This window comes from Juglans microcarpa x Juglans regia, chromosome 4D (assembly GCF_004785595.1).
Source record: "Juglans microcarpa x Juglans regia isolate MS1-56 chromosome 4D, Jm3101_v1.0, whole genome shotgun sequence".
In the NCBI taxonomy this organism is placed as follows: Eukaryota; Viridiplantae; Streptophyta; class Magnoliopsida; order Fagales; family Juglandaceae; genus Juglans; species Juglans microcarpa x Juglans regia.
Window position 1 is genome coordinate 3,488,731 of NC_054600.1, and position 20,245 is coordinate 3,508,975.

Sequence of the window (20,245 nt, forward strand, 5' to 3'; positions counted from 1 at the left end):
TTAATATATAAGAAAAATGATAATTGTAATTGTGAATGTGCAAACGTTTAAAAAAAGTGAATAAATAAAAAATCCATATAAAAATAAATTAATTTTTTAATAGTAGACCTTACTCTTTTTCAAAGTGACTGTACAGCACTTACGCACTCCACGACTATATGTAACTTTACTCAAAATATTACACTACAATATACACATTAATCCTGATGACATGATCGTCGATATGTCTTGGGAATTCCCAGGGTCAAAAGATAAGAATTCGTGACAGAAGACAATGAATACAAACATTGTGGTAAATGAGACAGCAATTCTTAGATAAGATCAACGAAAGGGGTTTTATTCCCCCCCTAATGCAAGAATAGAGGTATTTCAGCTGTTTCAACATCAGTTTTGTTCTGTAATGTTATTCACTCAATGCTATAATCCCATAATCCATTTCCCCAAGAAACGAGTCCTGAAGCTTACAAGATAAACTATCCAGGAAAAATGAGTAGATCGATCTGTCATTAACCTACTTCTTTTTCTGCCGCCACCAAATAACAACTCAGATACTATTTACTTCTTACAAATGGGTGATTCTGAGTAATCATGAAGGAAAATAAGTAAATAATGGTGCATCATGTCACACCAAAACAAGGAATAAATCTATCTCCTGATGAGACAATCGGACTAAGAAAGTTATAGTACAAATCTGGGGTAGGCTCTTAGCTTGGGTCACAAAAAAAAACTTGCTCGGCATCCCAGAAAAATGGAGTTGCATTTCAAGAAATGGGGGGTGAACAGCTTATATTCCAGCATCCTGGTCATAACCAAGAGCCAAATCGAATATCTGACTGTAATCATCGACAAAGTGAACCTCAAGACCTTCTTTCACATTCGCTGCAAGCTCATCGAAATCCCTTCTGTTAGCTGAAGGGAATATGATGGTCCTTACTTCACTCCTTCTTGCTGCTATAGTTTTCTCTTTTACCTGATTTCTCAACAAGAATGATAGTTTTGTGAGCTCAGATGAACAAAAATGTGTAAACCACAACACATTACAAAATATAGACAACGTAGCTTGTCAATCCAGGATAAATCATGGAATGATGAAAAATAATGCCGGGAAAGAACCTGTAAGTCTAGACTTTTACAATTTAATGTTACAATTATTTTCATTTGATTAAATGTTCACCGATCTAAGGAAATGTTGTAATATATAATCCAAAGGAAAAAAAATGTGACTAAAGAACTCATTTAGGATGGCATAATGTCAAAGACAGAAGACATCCTATAGATATGGAGGTTTCTTTCTCTTACCCCACCAATTGGAAGAATCTTCCCCATTAGAGTAACTTCGCCAGTCATTGCTAGATCCTTCTTGACAGGCTTCTTCATTGCAAGAGACAGGAAGGATGTGATCATGGTGCAGCCAGCACTAGGCCCATCCTTGGGGGTGGCCCCTGAAGGAACATGAAGATGAAGCTTGGAATTTGCAAAAAAGGGGTTCTCTGGCTCTTTCTCAAGCAATATTGCTCTGGCAACTGTGTGGGCAATTTGGGCACTTTCTTTCATAACATCCCCAAGTTGGCCAGTCATGTGGATGGCCCCTTTCCCCTCTCCTTGCTCAACTTGAGTGGTCTCTATATAAAGAGTGGAGCCTCCCATGGCAGTCCAAGCAAGACCCATCACAACTCCAACTGGAGTCCGACCATAGATACGCTCAGCATGGAAAACAGGTTTCCCAACAAAATCAGTCAGATTTGATGGATCAACCAAAACTTTCTCACTAGTTATAGTTGCTTCATGTTCCTCCATCTTCTTTGTTTCTGTCACATCCTATGAAGAGATTGCCAAAAAAAAAACAATGATTAAACATCTTTGACCAAAAGAAAAATTGGTTGGACATGGTGAATCCAAGATGAACCTAGCTTAATAGATATTGAACCATAGAAGCAGAGTGCAAATGAATTTAAACAATGAAGCCAAAAACGACACGGTTGCTATCATTTTTATTTATTTATTAAAACCTTTGACAGTTGGGGTTGAAGAAGGTCCCAAGGGTTCGGTTGTTCCCCAATTCAAGTTGTACAGGACTTAACTCACTGCTTTCACATGCTTCTGGTTATAACTACTGCTCTCTTAAGAATGGGAGGGTAGGGGAGGTCTGTAAAGTTTTCTAGCCATGAACTCCATAAATAATTAAAACATAGGTTAAATATTAAAATAGTTTCAGTGACTTTAAACTAAATTTTTTTAACTTATTTTGATCATTTGGTCTTTTCATTAGTAAACTGTTAACATTTCGCTAAAATGCCTAATTAACACGTGTCCTTTCACATGTGACATGCCACGAGTAAAAAAAAAATTAGAAAAAAAGGCTAGGTCGCCCGAGTCAATGCTAGGGTGACGCCCAGGGTCACTTGAGTCTCTCTAGGGTTTTTTTTCCTTTTCTAGTTTCTTTTTTCAAAATTCTCGTTTTTAAATGTTTTTTTTTGTTTTGCAAACAAGGACACATGGCACCCAATCATTGGTGATGATGTGACATTTCAAATAGATTATTAACAATTTGCCAACTGAAGTACTAAAATGATCTAAGTTGAAAGCATTACAGGCTCAAAATTAGAACATAGGAACCAATTTGTCCGAAAGGCAAACCTAAAAACAAATTCAGGTAGCAATACAGCTTTTTATCAAACGAGACTTTTTTTTCTGCTTTTAGATCACAATCTACTTAAAATGCAACTCCTATTGATACCTTTTGATCGGTAACTCCTATTGATACCTATTTCCCAAAGTTTATAATTTCTTTGATACCTTTGAATCCGAAGGTGGATCAGCAGGGTACTGAGATTGATCATCTAGGACATCCATTGGCACTGTTCCAGCTTCTACAAAGGTTTTAGTAGCTTGTTCATGGCTGTTATCCTCTACAGGGTCAGATCTAGTCTCGCTTCCAACCACTTCACTCGATCCCTCAGCCCGTTCCACTTGAGCTTCCTCGGATTCCACAACCTGAATTCCAGCAATTGCTGGCTCATTCGACTCTCCTTGTCTAACAAGTTTGAGAGCTATCTGCATCCAAAGAGAAAATATATGCCTCAGACAATCTCAGTAGAATTTGAGGCCACGTACCCCTACTCTATGCAATAGGCTACCTTATATCATTAGCATACGCTATTACACAACATATGCCATTAGAGTTCATTATTGCTGAAATGGTCATCTCATTTTGAATTTTGAGAAAATTATTGAAAATTGATGTTTAAATCATGAATCCTGCGCCATTATGGGCCATCATCACTATTGGTCATCATGCTATCATAAAATTCCCCAGCTTAACAAACCTTGCGGTAAATCTTTTCTATGTGCTTCTGCAGATTCCGAACTCCTGCTTCTCGGCAGTAATTTTCAATCAGGGCAAGAAGAGCTGCATCGGTCACTTCAACCTGGAAAAAATTAAGACATTCTCCTTTACAATTAAAAAAATGTCACACATGCATCCCCCATTATTTTTAACAATAATAAATAACACATGCAGGCAGTACAGAGGGAGACAATGATCAACACCTGCTCAGGTTTGATTCCACACGCTTCACGTGTAGTCTTCTCCAAATAGTCTCTTGCAATGTGCATTTTCTCATCAGTAATATATCCAGCAATAGCAATGACCTCCATCCTATCCAAGAGAGGATTAGGTATCATTTCCACAACATTTGCTGTGCAGACAAACAGAACCTGCAACATGAGGCATCGTGGTAAGATAGCCAGAAACCCTATTTATCAAGTAGCAAGTAAACTCAAGATACGCCTAGAGGAACATATTCCAACACGTCACAAATTTACCACATGTTCCCTCATCTATCCTCAGCTCATAATAACAAAGTGTGTACTCTCTCTCTCTCTCTCTCTCTCTCTCTCTCTCTCTCTCTCTCCCTCCAAGTGTGTTTATATATCAAGAAAATAATAATACAAAAGTGTGTAAAAGCACCTATGTGTGCATTCTGTATGACACCACATTCCATAGGTAGAGAATAACAACAATGGACACTACAATAATACAGCCACCCCAGACCCTTCCACCAAGTCCATTTAACAATGAAATACCATTGGATAGAATAACACAGAACATGCTGTAATCTACAAATGTCTCCATATCGCCACAATTACTAACCTTGGATAGGTCAATTGGAACATCAAGATAGTGGTCTAGAAAATTAGCATTTTGCTCAGGATCAAGAAGCTCCAACATTGCACTTGCTGGATCACCAGAATGTCCCCTTCCCAACTGCCACAAAACGCATCATCTATGAGATTAAACTCATTCCGTTATCACAGAAAACATGAATGTATATATATAGTAACATGTATAAGCATATATTAAAAATTATATATGTAAAAATCTACTGTTGCAAATAAGCTTTTCATACAAAACAATATGGTTGTAATCAGAATAGAGCATCCATGTGCTAACAAAAAGGTCAAAAACTCATTCTGTAGTATATACGAAAACCAGAAAACAAAACTACTTCTAATCCACTTTAAGGTCAATCAAAGCAACTGGCAAAAAATTTACCTTGTCAATCTCATCAATCAGAACAAGAGGGTTAGCTGTTCCTACATGTTTTAGACACTGAACCATCTTTCCTGGCATAGCACCAATATAGGTTCGACGATGCCCCTGAAAATAAGTTTTAGAGTCAATGATGTTACAAGTATTCACATAATATCTCTGTATAACTGCATATTTATTTTCGTTTCAACATTAATAATTGTAACACTACCTTGATTTCAGCAACATCAGATAATCCTCCAACAGAAAACCGGAAGAACTTACGGTTCAACGCACGGGCAATTGAACGACCTATGCTGGTTTTTCCCACCCCAGGCGGCCCAGAGAGACAGATTATTTTTCCTGTGATGCATTGGGGAAATAAATCAAGAATGATGTGCTACTGTTGTTTCGCAGAAATATGCAACAAATAGACACAAAATTAAAAGGAATACAATTCAAATTAATGCAGAGATCGGCATCTGAAAATAAAGGAAGATATAGCCAGCCTGTAGAATCTAGTGTACTTGATGCGTAAGCAATGGAGCAGGACTGACAAATTAAGGAACCTCAACAAAATAATTGCCTTGTGCCCAAGACTGACCTCACAAATTAACATAGATTTATTCATTTTTTTTTTTTTTTTCCATTTGCTTCATTCAAATATGATCTAAATAAATCACCTAATAACCTCCCAAATGATAGTTATCTGGCCGATAAGGTCAAGCAATCATGCCACTGATGTTTCGTTATTTTGAACATGCCAATTACATAGTGAGAAGCATCATAGCCCCTCAAAATGCTCAGGAAATATGGCAACGGTAGACACGTAAAACATTTAAATTTATTTCACAATCATAAAAGAACCGAATTATTTTTTTTATACGTAATCAATCATAAAAGAAGCAAACTATACCAACCTTGTGAGGTTCCCCTGAGTTTTCCAACAGCTATGAATTCCAATATCCTTTCCTTCACATCAGCTAATCCATAATGATCTTCATCAAGAATTTTATGTGCCCGAAGGACATCAAAGTTCTCATCACTGCATTTTGCAGGGGCAAAATAAAATGATTATTCTAGTACTCTGCATAGATTATGTTATAAAATCAGGGATAAAACAAAATATCTCAATGGGGTTGAAACTAAATGACAAGAAGCTACTGACTTCTCACATCAGCCGTGGCATAGATATGAGCATGAGAACTTTGGCACCAAAACATTTTTCGTAAAAAGTTAATGATGACTTTGTTGCAGGAGTAAACAGACCTATAATTTCCCCATGGAAGAGCAGTCAACCAATCCAGATAGTTACGCGTTACATTAAATTCACTTGAACTGGCTTCTAACAGCTGCAGCTTTGTAAGCTCTTCTTCTATAACTTGCAAAACATGAGGAGGACATTTCTCCCTGTTTGGTTCAAGCCTTTCTCTAAACTTTGCTGCAACACAGTTTCAGAGTGATGCCAAAATCAATTGATGAAATTAATAGTTATAAAATGGACCACAATATCACTTCTCTTTTTCAGTCAAAGACAGCACAGATGTTAATCAGACTTGGAGGATATACATTTTAATATTCATGGAGTATATATATCATCCACAACCAAATCCTATATAATAGAAGTGGCACTTCAGACAGCAACAAAACATCTTGCTACACACTGGATGTTCAAGATGAGTTTACTAAGTAGGGATGAGCTACATCTTGCTGTGGATGCCCCTTGATTTAATATATAGTTCATAACAAGTAGAATCATACAATTAGGTGAAAAGGATTGCTTGAGAGCCAATAAAGCACAGCTTTCAGTTACCAATGAAGCTTCTGTGCAAAATACCAAGTGAGAATTTTTGTTAGGTAAGCATCTTACTATTGTTTCTAAGCAGAGAAAGGAACAGAACTAACCAGAAAGTGCTGTTTTGTCATCTGTCTCCAAGCCCAATTCCTACATTCATGTAAATTAAAGTTACGATATAGACACACTTTAAAAATACAGGAATGAAAGGATAACACAAATAACAAATAAGATTCATACTATGTGCGTGTGTATACATAAATGGCAGCAAGGACAAATACCTTTTTTATGGCCTTAAGCTGTTCATTCAACAAGTAGCGGCGCTGCTCACCACTTATCTTTTCTTCAATTGCTTTCGCAATTGATTCCTAAGCACAGCCCAAGAGAGGAAAAGATTCAATTAGAATCGAACTATGATTAAAAATTTAAATATAGATGAGTAACACATAAAAAATGGCATTAAGTACCTGAATCTTGCTTATTTCCATTTCTTTCTTCACCAATTCAAGCGTAAGTTTTAAACGTTTATACACCTGAACAGCAAATAAGTCAGGGTTTCAAAAACAATTGATATGTAGCAATCTGAAATATATATGTGCGTATTTCAGATGCTAGATGACTGATGGTACGAAGGCTCACATCTTTTGCAATATAAAAAAGTTGCTTTTTTGGGATCATTTCTAAATATATAAGCTTCTAAAGATCAATCAACAAAACAAAGATGTGTCAATTTTTACATACATCTAGCTCTTCAAGCACTTGCTGGCACTGCAATTTGTTCGCACCAGATATAGCAGCTCCAAAATCAGCTAACCTTGGGAAATTAAAATCACCTATATGCTACAGAATTCAATAATAAAAAGGGAAAAGTTAATTCCACCATATTTTAAAAGAAATACAATTAAATTGATCACAATGCAATGATAGAGTATATCAGTAACTGACCGTATTTGCATAAAACAGTTTCTGACCACATTGGTCATTGCTGTAAAAATACCAGTCGGAAAAACCATTATTGGCAAAAGCAAACAAAAAGAGGCAGAACAAACACAATCTTTCCCCATCACTCAGGTACTAGCTTATATGGATCAATTTTTAATAAATACACAAAAATTTTATTGATAGTAAGGAATAGGCAAAAGGCCAAGTACCAAGTGCATGGGAAGTATACAAGAGATGGCACCTAGTTAAGAAATGGTAGTAGATACAAGGAAATTTTGAAAGCTTAATCCATAATTTTTTTTATAATCAAAAGGAACAAAGTGTTGAAAATCAGGCGTGTAAGTTCATCAATTATCCTTTCTCGATCTTCAAAATACCGACAATTCCTTTCCTTCCAAATGCAACATGAAAGACATGGGAGCCATCTTCCACAAAAGTGTAATTTGTGGATTGCCATATCAACATCTCCAACTTGCAAAAAGGTCTACCACCCTCCTGGGCATTGCCCACCCTAACCCCATTATGCCAAAATAGTCATTCCACAGGTTACTGGCAACCTCACAATGAAGAAGCAAATGGTCAACCGATTCCCTGATCTTCTTACACATGTAGCACCAATCTATCACAATGATTTGGTGTCGATGGTAATAATCTTCCCTAAGGAAGGTGTCCAAACAAAGAAAGTTGCTTTTTTTTTTTTTTTTTTTTTTTTTTGTGATCGGTGACAAAGAAAGTTGCTTTTAGCGGCACCTTCTCTAGATATTTCTCCAAGGAAATGGAGGATTCATCTGAGAAGCGAGGACCTTGTAAAATGAGCTTAGGGTGAATTTCCCTTTCCTGGATGGGCTCCTAAGTATCTTGTCAGTACCTCCAACTCCAAGATCAATAGAGGACAATAAGTTGAAGAAATCAGTGAGGGCACCTAGCTCCCAGTCATAAACCACTCTAAGGTAGCTTACATTCCACTAAGGAGAGCCATCAACAACTTCCAAAGACTCAGCCACAGAAGCCTCCAGTTCACTGGAAATCTAGTAAGCTCTAGGGAAAGCATCCCTAAGGGCCCTGTACCAAACCATAAATCATGCCAGAACTTGATCCAAAAACCATCGCCCATCTCCAATTTAGTGTGTCTAGAGAACCCCCCCCCCCCCCCCCCAAAAAAAAAAAAAATAATAATAATAAAATAAAATCATTTTCTTATATAATTGCACATACCAAGCTTGCATGGTCTATGAACCTTGTTCAAGCACCACCGCCCGCCCCTCGAATCCACCTCATACTACCATTCTTTCCCTCACCACCCATTCATGTTTATTTTCTCCTACATTTTTCTCATGCGTTTGTGTAGGTGCTAGGAGGTATAATCAACTGTCAATCTTGGCGCACCTACTTGTAGCTCCACTTTCTAAGAGTCTAATGGTGCTCTCTTTCGCCAGGAAGTGGCTTTTGTCTACCCACCCCTGTCCAAGAATGCAAAGGAAGCAGGATAGGAGCTCTTCGATTGTCACCCCAGCACAATTAGACTCAACACGCATCTCCCTATGGCGAGATTGTCTCGCAATAGATGGTTCAAAGCAAAATCTAATCAACCGATTGCTTCAACAACTGCTTTTACAGCTGCCAATTATGGGACCAGATCAATCACTTGGTACCACTTCCCAAAATGTATTCATTTTATGCGCTATATCTATTGTTTTGCGATGATTGTTGGGAATCCCACCCCTCCTGATATATTTCTCTTTTGTAATGTATTGAATTTGCCCTTTAAAAAAAAGCACCAGCCCACTTAAAAAAAACCTACCATACTCGGAATCAATTATCTTTTTTATTTTTTTCCGCATCAAGAATTCAAACAAGATTTTGGATCAATCCAATACGATACGAATAAAATATTCTCAAAATTCCCCATAACACGAAATGCGCCAAACCCAAAACAAGCCAATCTTGAAAGAAATAAATGAATTCCAAAAATCTTAGGTAAATCTAAAGAAGGTTTTCCTGTGCATTCATCACACAATAGTTCTAGATTCCAATACGCCTAAATACCACTCAGCACTAATGATGGATACAAGCAAAAAGATCATGATGGAATCAATTATCTTTTTCCACAAAACCTCCCTCCTATTGGTAACACCACAACCCCTTCCCCAGTAAGGCCCAATTAAATCTGAGCAAGTTTTGAACTCCCAAACCTCCCCCAGAAATCAGCAAGCATACCTTATCCCAATTAATCAAGTGGAACTTGAACTCATCCCCTATTCCTTCCACAAGAAATCATGTTACTATATCAGATAGCCCATATGGACCCAAATAAAACAAGAGCTATTTATTTTAGTTCATTATTAAGAAACATTACCCAGTTAAGTTTGGAAATGATTGATTTGAAACTGGAAAGCTAAGTAGTCATCCTCTGCATACAGCCATATAGGTTATATCACAATGCCTAGATGATGAGAAAATATAACCAAATTAAAAGTTGTCCCTTTTTGGTTTTTGATAAGTAAAAATTTAGTAGTATTAATAGGCGTGCCAAGTACACTGGATGTATATAAGAGAAAACACCTAGCTAAGGAACAGAAATAGATACAAGGAAATCATGAACATTAAGCCTATGATAGGGAAATGATTCAAACAAAACCCAAGAGGGAGAAATTTTTTTTTATGAGTAAAATGGAATTTATTGAACGAATGTAATAGGCAAAGCCCATGCTTGGGTTCAATGTACCTTTTCCTCATTTGGCTTTTTGGGTTCAAAAAGAAAATGTGGGGGGTGGGGCGTATCACCTATCAAGTTTGTTTAATGTGACCTTCTTAATAATATATGTGTTGAAGAATTTTCTTTTCGTTATAATTGGAACAAGGGCTGACTCACATCAGGAGCTGAAGGGTGGTGCAGATTTCAACTGCTTTCATGATCCTCTTCTCTCATATACCCTCTTTGCATCTACTCCTTTACCAATATTTGCTGCCAATATACTCTCTCATATGGAATGAGTGTACTGATGGCTATTTCCAGTGATGATTGCAGTGTGGAATGGGATTTAATTCCTAGGCTAGGCTTGGGCCTGGGCCAATCTGGGCTATTTCTGGTGATGATTGCCGGAGGTAGTTCTCCGTTCCATTCCTTTTTTTTCTTACTTTAGATCACAGGTTATTGTGGGTTAGTTTGTGCGCTTTTGGGTGGAATCGAAGGCTTTCGAGTTTTCACTGAAAGCATGGAGGTCCTCAATAAAAATTGTGGAGAAGAGCACAAGTGTTTGGCGGTCTGTAGTTCTGAGTCGTAGTGGTATAGGGTGGCTGGTGGCTATGGTGGAAGTAGTGTTCCAGGCAGAGAGACAATCAAAATTCATAAAACACATGCGCAAAGGAAACAGAGCCTTTGTGGCTCCAACGATGCTCCTTCGGCAGGGTATGAAGGTCTGGGTTGGGAGAAATTTGTTGTCAACATAGATTGCTGCTCTGTTTTGCCCCATTCATGGTGATGCGTCATGGGGGGAAAACCTAAAGAACACAACTGTTCATGAGAACAACAATATGGAGCTGAAGCAAAAAGACCCGAGTGCAACCACAGTGGCGAGGTGATCATATGTGGCAGCTCTGAATATGGGTCATGCTTTGGTGACTCAGTTTGATACTAGGGGCATGAAAAGGAACTGTGAAAGTGTTTTGAAGCCTTTGCAGATCACAAATGGAAGAAACCCAAGGCAGAAGGGCTTTGACTCCTTTGAAAGCTTAAGAATTGTTTCCTACGCAACGAGGGATGGTTTTGGTCTTCCCAATGGCAGTACGGTTGAAAAAGAGATGCACAGTACACTAAAAGAGATGCAGAACCAGCTTGTCGAGTTGAAGGTAGCAGTTGCCTTATTATTTGTGAAACTCAACTTACTTTTGGGAGGTGGTAATGGGGCTGTAAGGCCCAATAAGGGGGAGCCCAAGATAGGCCTGAATCACAAGTCAGTTACACAAAAGAGTGGGCTAGGTGTGATCAGAGATGGGCTGAATTCTATAAAACCAGATAAAGGAAAAACGAAAATTGGGTTTGGCCAAGTTTCTATTTAAGATCGAGGAGTGTGGCAAGTCAAAAGGAAAATCGGGTCATTTATATTCGAAGTGATTTCTACTGTTCTACGTTGGGTAACAGCATAGAGACGACCGAAACGGACTGCCCTCCACCATGGGTGACACAGTAAAGTTCACAAATGATTGCTACATCCCTGGTCAATGTTGTCTCCCACGAAACAATGGCACAAAAATAGTGTAAAGCTGAGACTTGGGGAGGTGTAGTAGGGTTTGTCGGAGTGGCACAGAAAGAATCGCCAGTGAGTGGCTTACCCTCGATCAATGTTCTCTCTGACAAAACAACGACACCCACATTGGAGGTGAAGGAACTTGAGGTACTGCCGAGACTTGGGGGAGTTTTTCTTTGCTTTCCCACCAACTCAGAATTTCAAATGGTGACCATGGCCCCACCACCCATGATGGAGAGAACTAGTTTCTCGGCACCTCGTAAGGCACCTTGGGGGTTTCCACAGCTTCAAACAAGGTAGTGACAACAACAATGGTGTTATTGAGAAGTTGTGGGATTTGTATGCAGGAGGTGGTGTGGAGGAAATAATGGGGTTGTTGTTGGTGCCTTACGAGGAGGAATATTTTGGGCACACCAGTTTGGGGTTGAGTTTGCGGAAGAAGATGTTCCCCTAATATCTCTTCCACCAATTGTTGGATTGGGCTCTACAAAAGGTTAACAAGCTACAACAACGTGTGGGGGTTTATATGTGGAGAATTTGAGGACCAATTCACACCACTGCTCACTGCATTTGAGGTAGGCCACTTACTTAGAACAAAATCAAGATCTAAGAAGAACAGGTAGTTAGAGCGTCTTACTTGGGCAATCAACTGCAACACTTAGGGAGGCAGTCCAAGTCAAGGGAGGACTAGAGGGAGGGCAGAACCAGTTGTATTATGAAGCCCAATATTTTAACTTGGAATGTCCAGGGACTAAGATATATTTCTTGTAGGATCGTTCAGAGTTTGTGGAGTTGCCAATATGTAGCATGGTCCTATTTAGCTTATAAGGGAGCTTCGGGTGGAGTATTAGTTATGTGGGGTACAAGGGCAGTGGAGAGAGTTGAGGAGTGTGTTGGGGAATTTACAATGGCTTGCTTTTTAAAAAAAGTGGTGGATGATTTCAAGTGGGCCTTTGCTGGAGTTTATGGATCAAATCTGGATTGGTGGCTTCAACATCACCCGGTTCCCCAAGTGAGAGATGGGGGGAGGCACGTCTTTGTCCCAAGCAAGAGATTGGAGGATCATTCACATGGTTATCCAATCAGGCTTGGTCTTCGATTCGTTGGATCCTATTTCTTCAAGCTGGTTGGAGGGACCATTTGAGGAGAATGAGGCGTATTTGGTGGTTTGTGGAATGGTTAAAGATAAAGCCCTTGGCCCAGATGGTTTTTCTATGGGTTTTTTTCAAGTTTGTTGGGATGTTGTGAAAATCGATGTGATGCAGGTTTTTCAGGAATTTTTCATTTATCAGAAGTTTGAGAAGTCCCTTAATGCCACATTCATTGCTCTTATTCCCAAAACAGCTGGGGCCTCAAAGTTGAAGGACATTTGCCCTATTGGTTTGGTGGGTGGTGTTTATAAGATAATCTCGAAGGTACTTGATTACAATGTTCCTTGATAGACATAATTTCAATACATAGTCATATACTACATTCTGCAGCATACAGCACATTATGTCATGTCATGCAACTCTTAACTTTATAACAGCCACCCTTGCCAAAAGGTACCATTCAATATCATTACTTTTCCCCCTTTTTGATAGGCAAACATAACTTAAGCATAAGGGATTTAAATAGTGATCTCATTCTCCACCTCATGTTATTAGGGCAAAAGACCATTGATCCTAGAAAGAACTTAATTTGGCAAGTCATAATATAAGGGAGAATTCAACCAAAATATTGTTCAAGGAAGTGATGACTTGAAGGAGGATAACTAGCACTGCAGGCAGAACTATTCAGTTGTTTGACACCAATGAATTCCAAAGTTAGTTTCAAACCAAATATCCTTTTGAATTGGCAATGAACAAACAGGCTTTCAATGTAGGAGACATGGTTCCTTGGTTTATGTTATTAGCGACATTTTTATGCATGCTAATCAAAGTAAATTTGAACTATGAGCCTTTAAAGATTATTTACTGGAAATAGAGTCTCAAGTACGCTGCATTAGGGACTGGATGATCCATAACATGGCCAGGTTAAACCAGTCAAGAAGTTTTACATGTGTTTTTTTCTTTATGCAGGGCCCTTCAGACCCACTGTTGGGGAGGCAACCGCTTTTTCTCAACAATAGAATGGCAGCTTCTAAAGTAGTTGTGGCATTAGAGAAAGAAAATATTTGCAATTATACGTTTAATTATCATAAAGAGATTATTTTCACCTTTTAGATCAACTCCATGACTAGTGATGCTTTTTTTATTTCATTTTTTGTGTGAGAAGAATGGAGAATCGGTGGACCATCTTTTACTCCTTGTGAGGTGGCAAGAATGCTATGGGCGGAGATCTTTTATAGAGCAAGCATTGCTTGGGTGATGCCCAAGAGGATAGTTGATTTATTTGCATGTTGGCAAAGATGTAGGGCCAACTCAAATATTGAGGATGTATGGAGGATGATTCATTTATGTATCATTTGGTGCATATGGATTGAAAGGAACAATCTAAGTTTTGAAAACAAGAAGCATTCTCCGGATGAGTTAAGAAGTTTCTCCTTCCATGGATGATTTCTTTGGGCATCCTCGTGTGTACTCTCGATGGAGCTTGCTTTAATGATTTTCTTGTATCCCTTTCCAGCTCCCTTGTTATGTAACTAGGTGTATGCTATTTGTATACCTCCTATGCACTTGGGCTATGCCTATTTACTTCTATTAATAAAATGTTTGTCTTAGTTATCAAAGAAGAAAAAGATCATCAAGCTACCACATAACTTTTTTGTTATATATAATTAAGCTACCACATAACTTACACATACGTTTCCTAAGATTTTCCCTTTCTCATCTATCATCTTCAATTTCTTCCTTATTTCTCTATGAGTAGACTCGAGTAGATTTATTATAGACTGGATTTAGGAAGCCACAGAAGGCCAAAGCAAAAACGCATAATAACCTAGGCACTAAACAGTGAAGCATTTATATAGAAAAGATGAGGGTAAGTATAGGTAGTATCCCTCATAGATGTAAGAAATGACATAATGTAACTCCAAGCAAAACTCCAACTACATTCGGGCTTACACTCCAATAGGACTACTCAATCCAAGTCACTATAATCTCCCCTTTTAAGGGCCTGCTTGAGGTTGCGTTAGGGGTCTAAAGTGCTTAAATACCCTTAAAAATCTTTAATTATAAAATTAGGTTGTTTAGGTGTTACATATTAAAGTACTTCTTAATCTCAAATGAACTAAAAAGTACATTTGAGAAAAAAAGACTGTCAATAGACAAAAATATCCATACAACTTTTAGATAATTACAACTTCAAGCTATCAAGGATATGGTCATAATCTTTTAAAAAAGCAAATGATCTTTTATATCATTTCTACTTCAAAAAACACTTTAAATTTGTTTCCAAACAAATGTAATGTTTGAAAGTGTTTTAGACATATGATTACCAAACAGTAAATAAATTTTTAATAGTAGAACTTATTACTTAAGCTATAAGCTATAAGCCCTAAAGCTAAGAGCTATATTACCCACCGCAATCCCAAACATGCATTAAATCGCTAACATCCTCATTAGGCCATTCTGTCGTAGGTGTTATGACTTGTCACACACTTCTAGATAAGGAATGGCTCAAATGCCATTTGTAATAATCCAAGGAAAACCGAAGTCACATATGGGCTTATACTCCAAAAGAACTAGTAACTATTACAACTAGAGTACCTTAGAATCATTATAAAGCACAAGCTTCTCCCTCACAAACAATGTGGGATTTCATTCACTACTCTACAATAACAAGCCCGGGGTACTACAGACAACCTATGCTAGAGTGAAGGAAATTATTTATGATTAAGGTTCCAAGCATACAACATAATGAAGAGCCTATGGAGGCCAAAAATATATTAGCAAAGAAGAAAAAGGTATACACCTGAGTGTAAGTTTGAACATGATCTCTCCAAAGGGAACTAGTCTTCAAAACGTCTCTTAGGGTTGATATAACCTCAAATGAGGTAGCTTTTATGACATCATCATCCTTGTTATATGGTTTATCCTGTAGTATAAAGTAGAACCATAAAAATAATATATTATATAATGCGTGGAACTGTTAACTCAGCAAATAAATTGATCGAGGAATTGACAATGTTTAAAACATGGATAACATGCCTTGAGATGGTCAACTTTTACAGTAAGTGGATCCTCATTAACCTGCATACATGCCATGAGTTATTTAGTCCAGAATGATTTGCATTTCAACAAAAAAAAATAAATACAAAAAGTATTTAAGTATTTTTTTTTTTTTATCCGTGAAAAGAAGATATTAAGGATGAAGATTTCTAAACAGGAAGAGAGAGAGAGAGAGAGAGAGTTTAAGATTATTTTAGGGTGACTTCATCCAAGAAATATTATGGTGCTTCTGGTTCCTTCATACTCACCAATTCTGTGATTCGAAGTCGTCTATGACCAATAAGGATAACTTGGTCTCCTTGGATACTCGAAATCTGGTACATTAAGATAAAAATTAAAACTACATTATAGTTATAGACTTTTTAATTGATACATTTCAGGTTGATCTGAACTTTTCTCAGGGAATTATACAAAATTTGTAACATAAAAAGATACCTGTGCAAGTGTACCAACTTCATGAAGACGATCTAATAAATCTTTTCCCTTCAAACCAGATATGTTTTTCTCTGATTCAGAACCAGATACCAAGCTAGGATCAGTCCCTGGCTCATCCTTAAGAAGGAAAGCACCAGCATATGGGGCTTGTCGTTTTCGGCTTTCTTGTAAAGCTGCTAATAACTTACGATCCTGCATGCAAGGGATTAAATTTGTTAGAGAGCCAACAACTCTGACTTCTGAATCCCTTTTCTACCGACAAATATATACTGGTCAGAGAAAAAAGATCTTGCATGCTTCAAAAAATTTCCAATTAAGCTTGATGAACATTGCGACAGCAGCATCTTAGAAAATTTAATAAGTAGCCTATCAAGAAAATGTAAATAAGTAGAATATGAGACATGCTAGCACCCAAAGAAAAAGGAGTCTTGCATAAATGAGGTTTTCATTTATCTGAAGCCTGCCATACCTTAACAGAAATTGGCATGTAGAATCCTGGAAAGAGCGGTCTATGTGGCAATGGTAAGGCCAAAACCTGCAGGAAAAATTTTTTTATATTGTATAAGGAATAACAACCCAAGTGACATAATTGATAGATTGGAACCAAGAAATGAACTGGCCAGTTACATAAGTAAAGAAACAAATGGTCAATTATCTCAAAGTTTTTGAGTAATTATAAAGGAGGAATCTAATTAGATAGGATAGAACTAAGTTGCAAAGAAACCAAAGATTAATGGAAATAAAATCTCTTAACAACAATTTCTGTCAAAGTTGAAAGTGCTGCAGAAGAACAATCAAACTCAAAAACAATAAAAAAATCATTTTTTTTATAAGTAAAACAATATAACACTCATACAGACAGGACTGCACCAGAATGCAATCAGTGTCTAGATGGCTTCGTGGATATCTGATATAACCTTACTAGTGTGGTTAATTGCCCACATTTTACCTGTCTTGACACTTTGACCTAAGTTGGCCAAAAAATGTGCAACAAACCTCCTATATAGTATAGATGTGGTTCCAATTAACATTTGAAAGTTCTTTTCATAAAAAACAAAAGCATTATAAGGGGCTTCTATTCAGGCAGCCCATAATCCTCCAAACAGCCCATATTTCAGGGATTCTTACACCACGCTACTTAAAGAAACAGATCCATAACCAAATTCAACTCCCTGTCTACTTGGACACAACCTTATTCGCTGCAGCATGCTTGACCAAAACCATTCCTAAGAGCCAAAAATTTAATATCAAACTAAGAAATAACCAACTTGGACTGCAATTGGGCCACTTTGATTTAAACTGGAAAAAAGGTATGATTAATGAAATGAGCTTGAGTCACCAGCTTCAGAACCAACACCCCAAATTACGACTGTAATTAAAACTGGCGATATTAATGTGCAATGGATTCAGCATCTATTTCCTCACTTATACAAAATATTTTTTTTTTTTATAAGTAAAAAATATTATATATCAAAGGAGAAACCAAGTACACTAATTGTATACAAGAAAACACCTTACCCAAAATGACCCAAAAAACCCCTAATGACCCAAAAAGCCCATGAAAAGAACAACCCAAAATACACCAGACCAGTCCCCAACCCTTGTTTCTCGTAGAACTAAAACTCTACCCGAACACCCAACCCCAAACCCTTGATTCCCCCATCTTCAACTTATACAAAATATATAAACTTGTCGCCAAAACATTAAACGACTTTTTTTGCTTACCTATGATAGATTCCCCCACCCCCACTTTTGTTACAGATTGCTTATCAAGAAAATGAATTCGTTTGCCCAGAAAGAAGATGATATGATTAATTCCCTGACAAAACCTACCCACAAAAGAATAAATGAATAAAACCAATATAAAATTACATTCTAAGACTAGCCTATTCAACCATTTGGCATAGTTCAGTTACAACTTCCCCGTTTGCGGAACAGAAGAACAATAAAAAGAGAGATTTTTTCTATTACTTCACTTTCCCATAAACCAGACAAAAACTTAAAAAACAAAACTTTTCAAAGAAACCAACCGTGAGGTAATCCTCGGGCCTCGGATTCGTGGGCACGATAGCGGAGGAGGACTTGGACTCGACCTCATCGGCGTCGGAGTCCGTCACCTTGCCCTCAACGTGGACCACCTGGTCTGACCCATCACCCGAAGAATCCGAACAGAAAAAGGCTCTCGGACCCAAATTAGGGCTTCTCAGAGTCAATCCCCGGAGCGAACTCAGAGCCTTGAGTAGCGGACTCGTAAACTCTGTAGGCCCGGAACGGAGAGCAGGCAGGGTGTGGAGCTTGGTGTTGAGGCATGAAGAGGAGGACGAGCAGAGAAGCTTCAGCATTGGAGTTTATGCGCTTGGCTGAGATAAATAGAATAGGATATATGGGCAAAATTGGGAGTCTATGGGGTTTCGTGCCCTAGATTGAGTAGGGAAGAAACGCCATTGATGGAAAGTTAAAGAAAGATTTGAGGAAGAGACGAACAGGGGAGTGGATGTTAAAACCCTACGTAAACCCTTGTGGAGGTAGAAATTGACCAAAACGACCTTACTGTTTGTAAGTTTCTACCCTCTTCTGCAACAGTTTCCAAAGGTTAATTGTGGAATAACGAATTGTGGACCCTGCTTACCGCTTGGAACTACAATGTCAAACTTGCACATTTGGAATGAAAGAATTTGATCTGAAACCATTATTGTAGAACCTTCTGCTTTCTTGATTCACAAGCAAGCAAATATTTACTTTATTTTTTAAAATCAATTTATGTAGAAATCTTTGTTATTTTTAGTGTGTATTAAATAATTGAGAATTTATTTTTAGTAATTTTAATTTATTTATTATTTAATTTCAAATTAAAAAAATAATGAAATTATAATACTTGATAAGATAATAAATGATATATTTTAACAAAAAATAACAAAATTGGCTATTAAATGTTGAAAATTTCTATTCATCATCTTACGCATCACATTTTTTTTATTTTTTTCCTTATCAAAAATGTGATATAAGGATAATGAATAGAAGATTTTAATTAATTTTAAAAAATAAAAAATAATAATAAAAGTATGGAATATAGTATGTAAGGATAATAAATAGTAAAAATCTTAAATGTTTGTTCAAAACAGATTTGAGTATAAAACTATAAAAAAAAAAAAACTGATTTGATACAAATTTTAAAAAAATGTATTAGGAGTTTGTGTATTCCAAAATGATTGGTATACGGGATAATGTATGGAGTGGTACTATGGCCACTGAAATTTCTACAATTTTTTTTCTTTTTTATCGAACAATGTAATTTTTTTTTTCTAAACTTTTTTAAATCCACTTAAATATTTTAAAAAAAAATTACAAACTCATTAAAAAATATTTACTTAATCATTAAGTAAAAAAGAATTCGGTACAAAATATCCGTAGAAATCTTCGGTAGATCTACTATTTCTCATGTATGGAATTCCCACGACGAAGATCAAAATTATTTTTTAGTCATTACCATTCACATTTTCGTATCCAAACTCTTATGTATTTAAACTAGAAGTTTTGCAACTAACAAAATTAAAGAAGAATTATTTTTTTTACAAAAAAAAAAAAAGACTTATATTGTTTGGTATCAAAGTTTTGAATTATGTTTGTGTGATCATTCCGGTTTAAGTATTATAATGAAATATTTTGATATAGTATGTACCCCGTATATAGTTTTGAGATACATGTCTATATATTTTATCATCTATAAAAGATATTTGTATATATGTAATTTATACTAAATATAATAAAACCAATAATTAATGATCAAGTAAATATCAAAATAAATCATTTCTCTTTTACTGCCTTTCGTTTCGGTGCTTGCACACAATGTATTACATCATAGTGCTTTTTAATTAAAGGCAACATATAAATATAAAAATCAAATGTTATAATTAGTATTGAACTGTTGTAATTGTTAGACTAGACTTGCGTGACAAAGAGAAAATGGGTAATAGTTAAAAACAATATAGTAAATATAATATAAAACAAAATCCAGTTTTTATTTATTTTTATAAATGAAATGAAATGAAAATGATTGAAAAAATAAATTAAGAATGAATCAATGGAGAAATTAGAGAGATATTTTAACGAGTCTGTAATTATGGGTGCCTTAGTTAGTAGATAG

The 20,245-nt window shown here is 36.7% G+C and overlaps 1 protein-coding gene across 1 annotated transcript; it reads right to left on the reverse strand.

Moving 5' to 3' along the window:
- Positions 1-415: 415 nt before the first annotated feature.
- Positions 416-18,580, reverse strand: LOC121259895 (lon protease homolog 1, mitochondrial). Its single transcript, XM_041161700.1, has 20 exons — positions 18,132-18,580; positions 16,571-16,636; positions 16,102-16,293; positions 15,915-15,980; positions 15,646-15,687; positions 15,410-15,532; positions 7,068-7,166; positions 6,794-6,859; positions 6,608-6,694; positions 6,437-6,476; positions 5,801-5,972; positions 5,452-5,576; positions 4,764-4,894; positions 4,556-4,660; positions 4,154-4,267; positions 3,550-3,717; positions 3,327-3,428; positions 2,797-3,054; positions 1,300-1,818; positions 416-970 (listed from the first exon to the last, which is right to left on the reverse strand). Exons 1-20 carry the CDS (start codon positions 18,441-18,443, stop codon positions 785-787), a joined length of 2,973 nt encoding a protein of 990 aa, XP_041017634.1. The 5' UTR covers positions 18,444-18,580; the 3' UTR covers positions 416-784.
- Positions 18,581-20,245: the final 1,665 nt, after the last annotated feature.

What these genes read in the sequence shown, in the direction of transcription:
- LOC121259895 (XM_041161700.1), bottom strand. Translation starts at nt 18,443, where the DNA reads ATGCTGAAGCTTCTCTGCTCGTCCTCCTCTTCATGCCTCAACACCAAG. An exon ending in TGGAAATAAGCAAGATTCAG is followed by an intron (nt 6,695 to 6,793) that starts GTACTTAATGCC and finishes GGCTGTGCTTAG; the next exon opens with GAATCAATTGCGAAAGCAAT. An exon ending in GTGGAATCAAACCTGAGCAG is followed by an intron (nt 3,429 to 3,549) that starts GTGTTGATCATT and finishes AATTTTTTCCAG; the next exon opens with GTTGAAGTGACCGATGCAGC.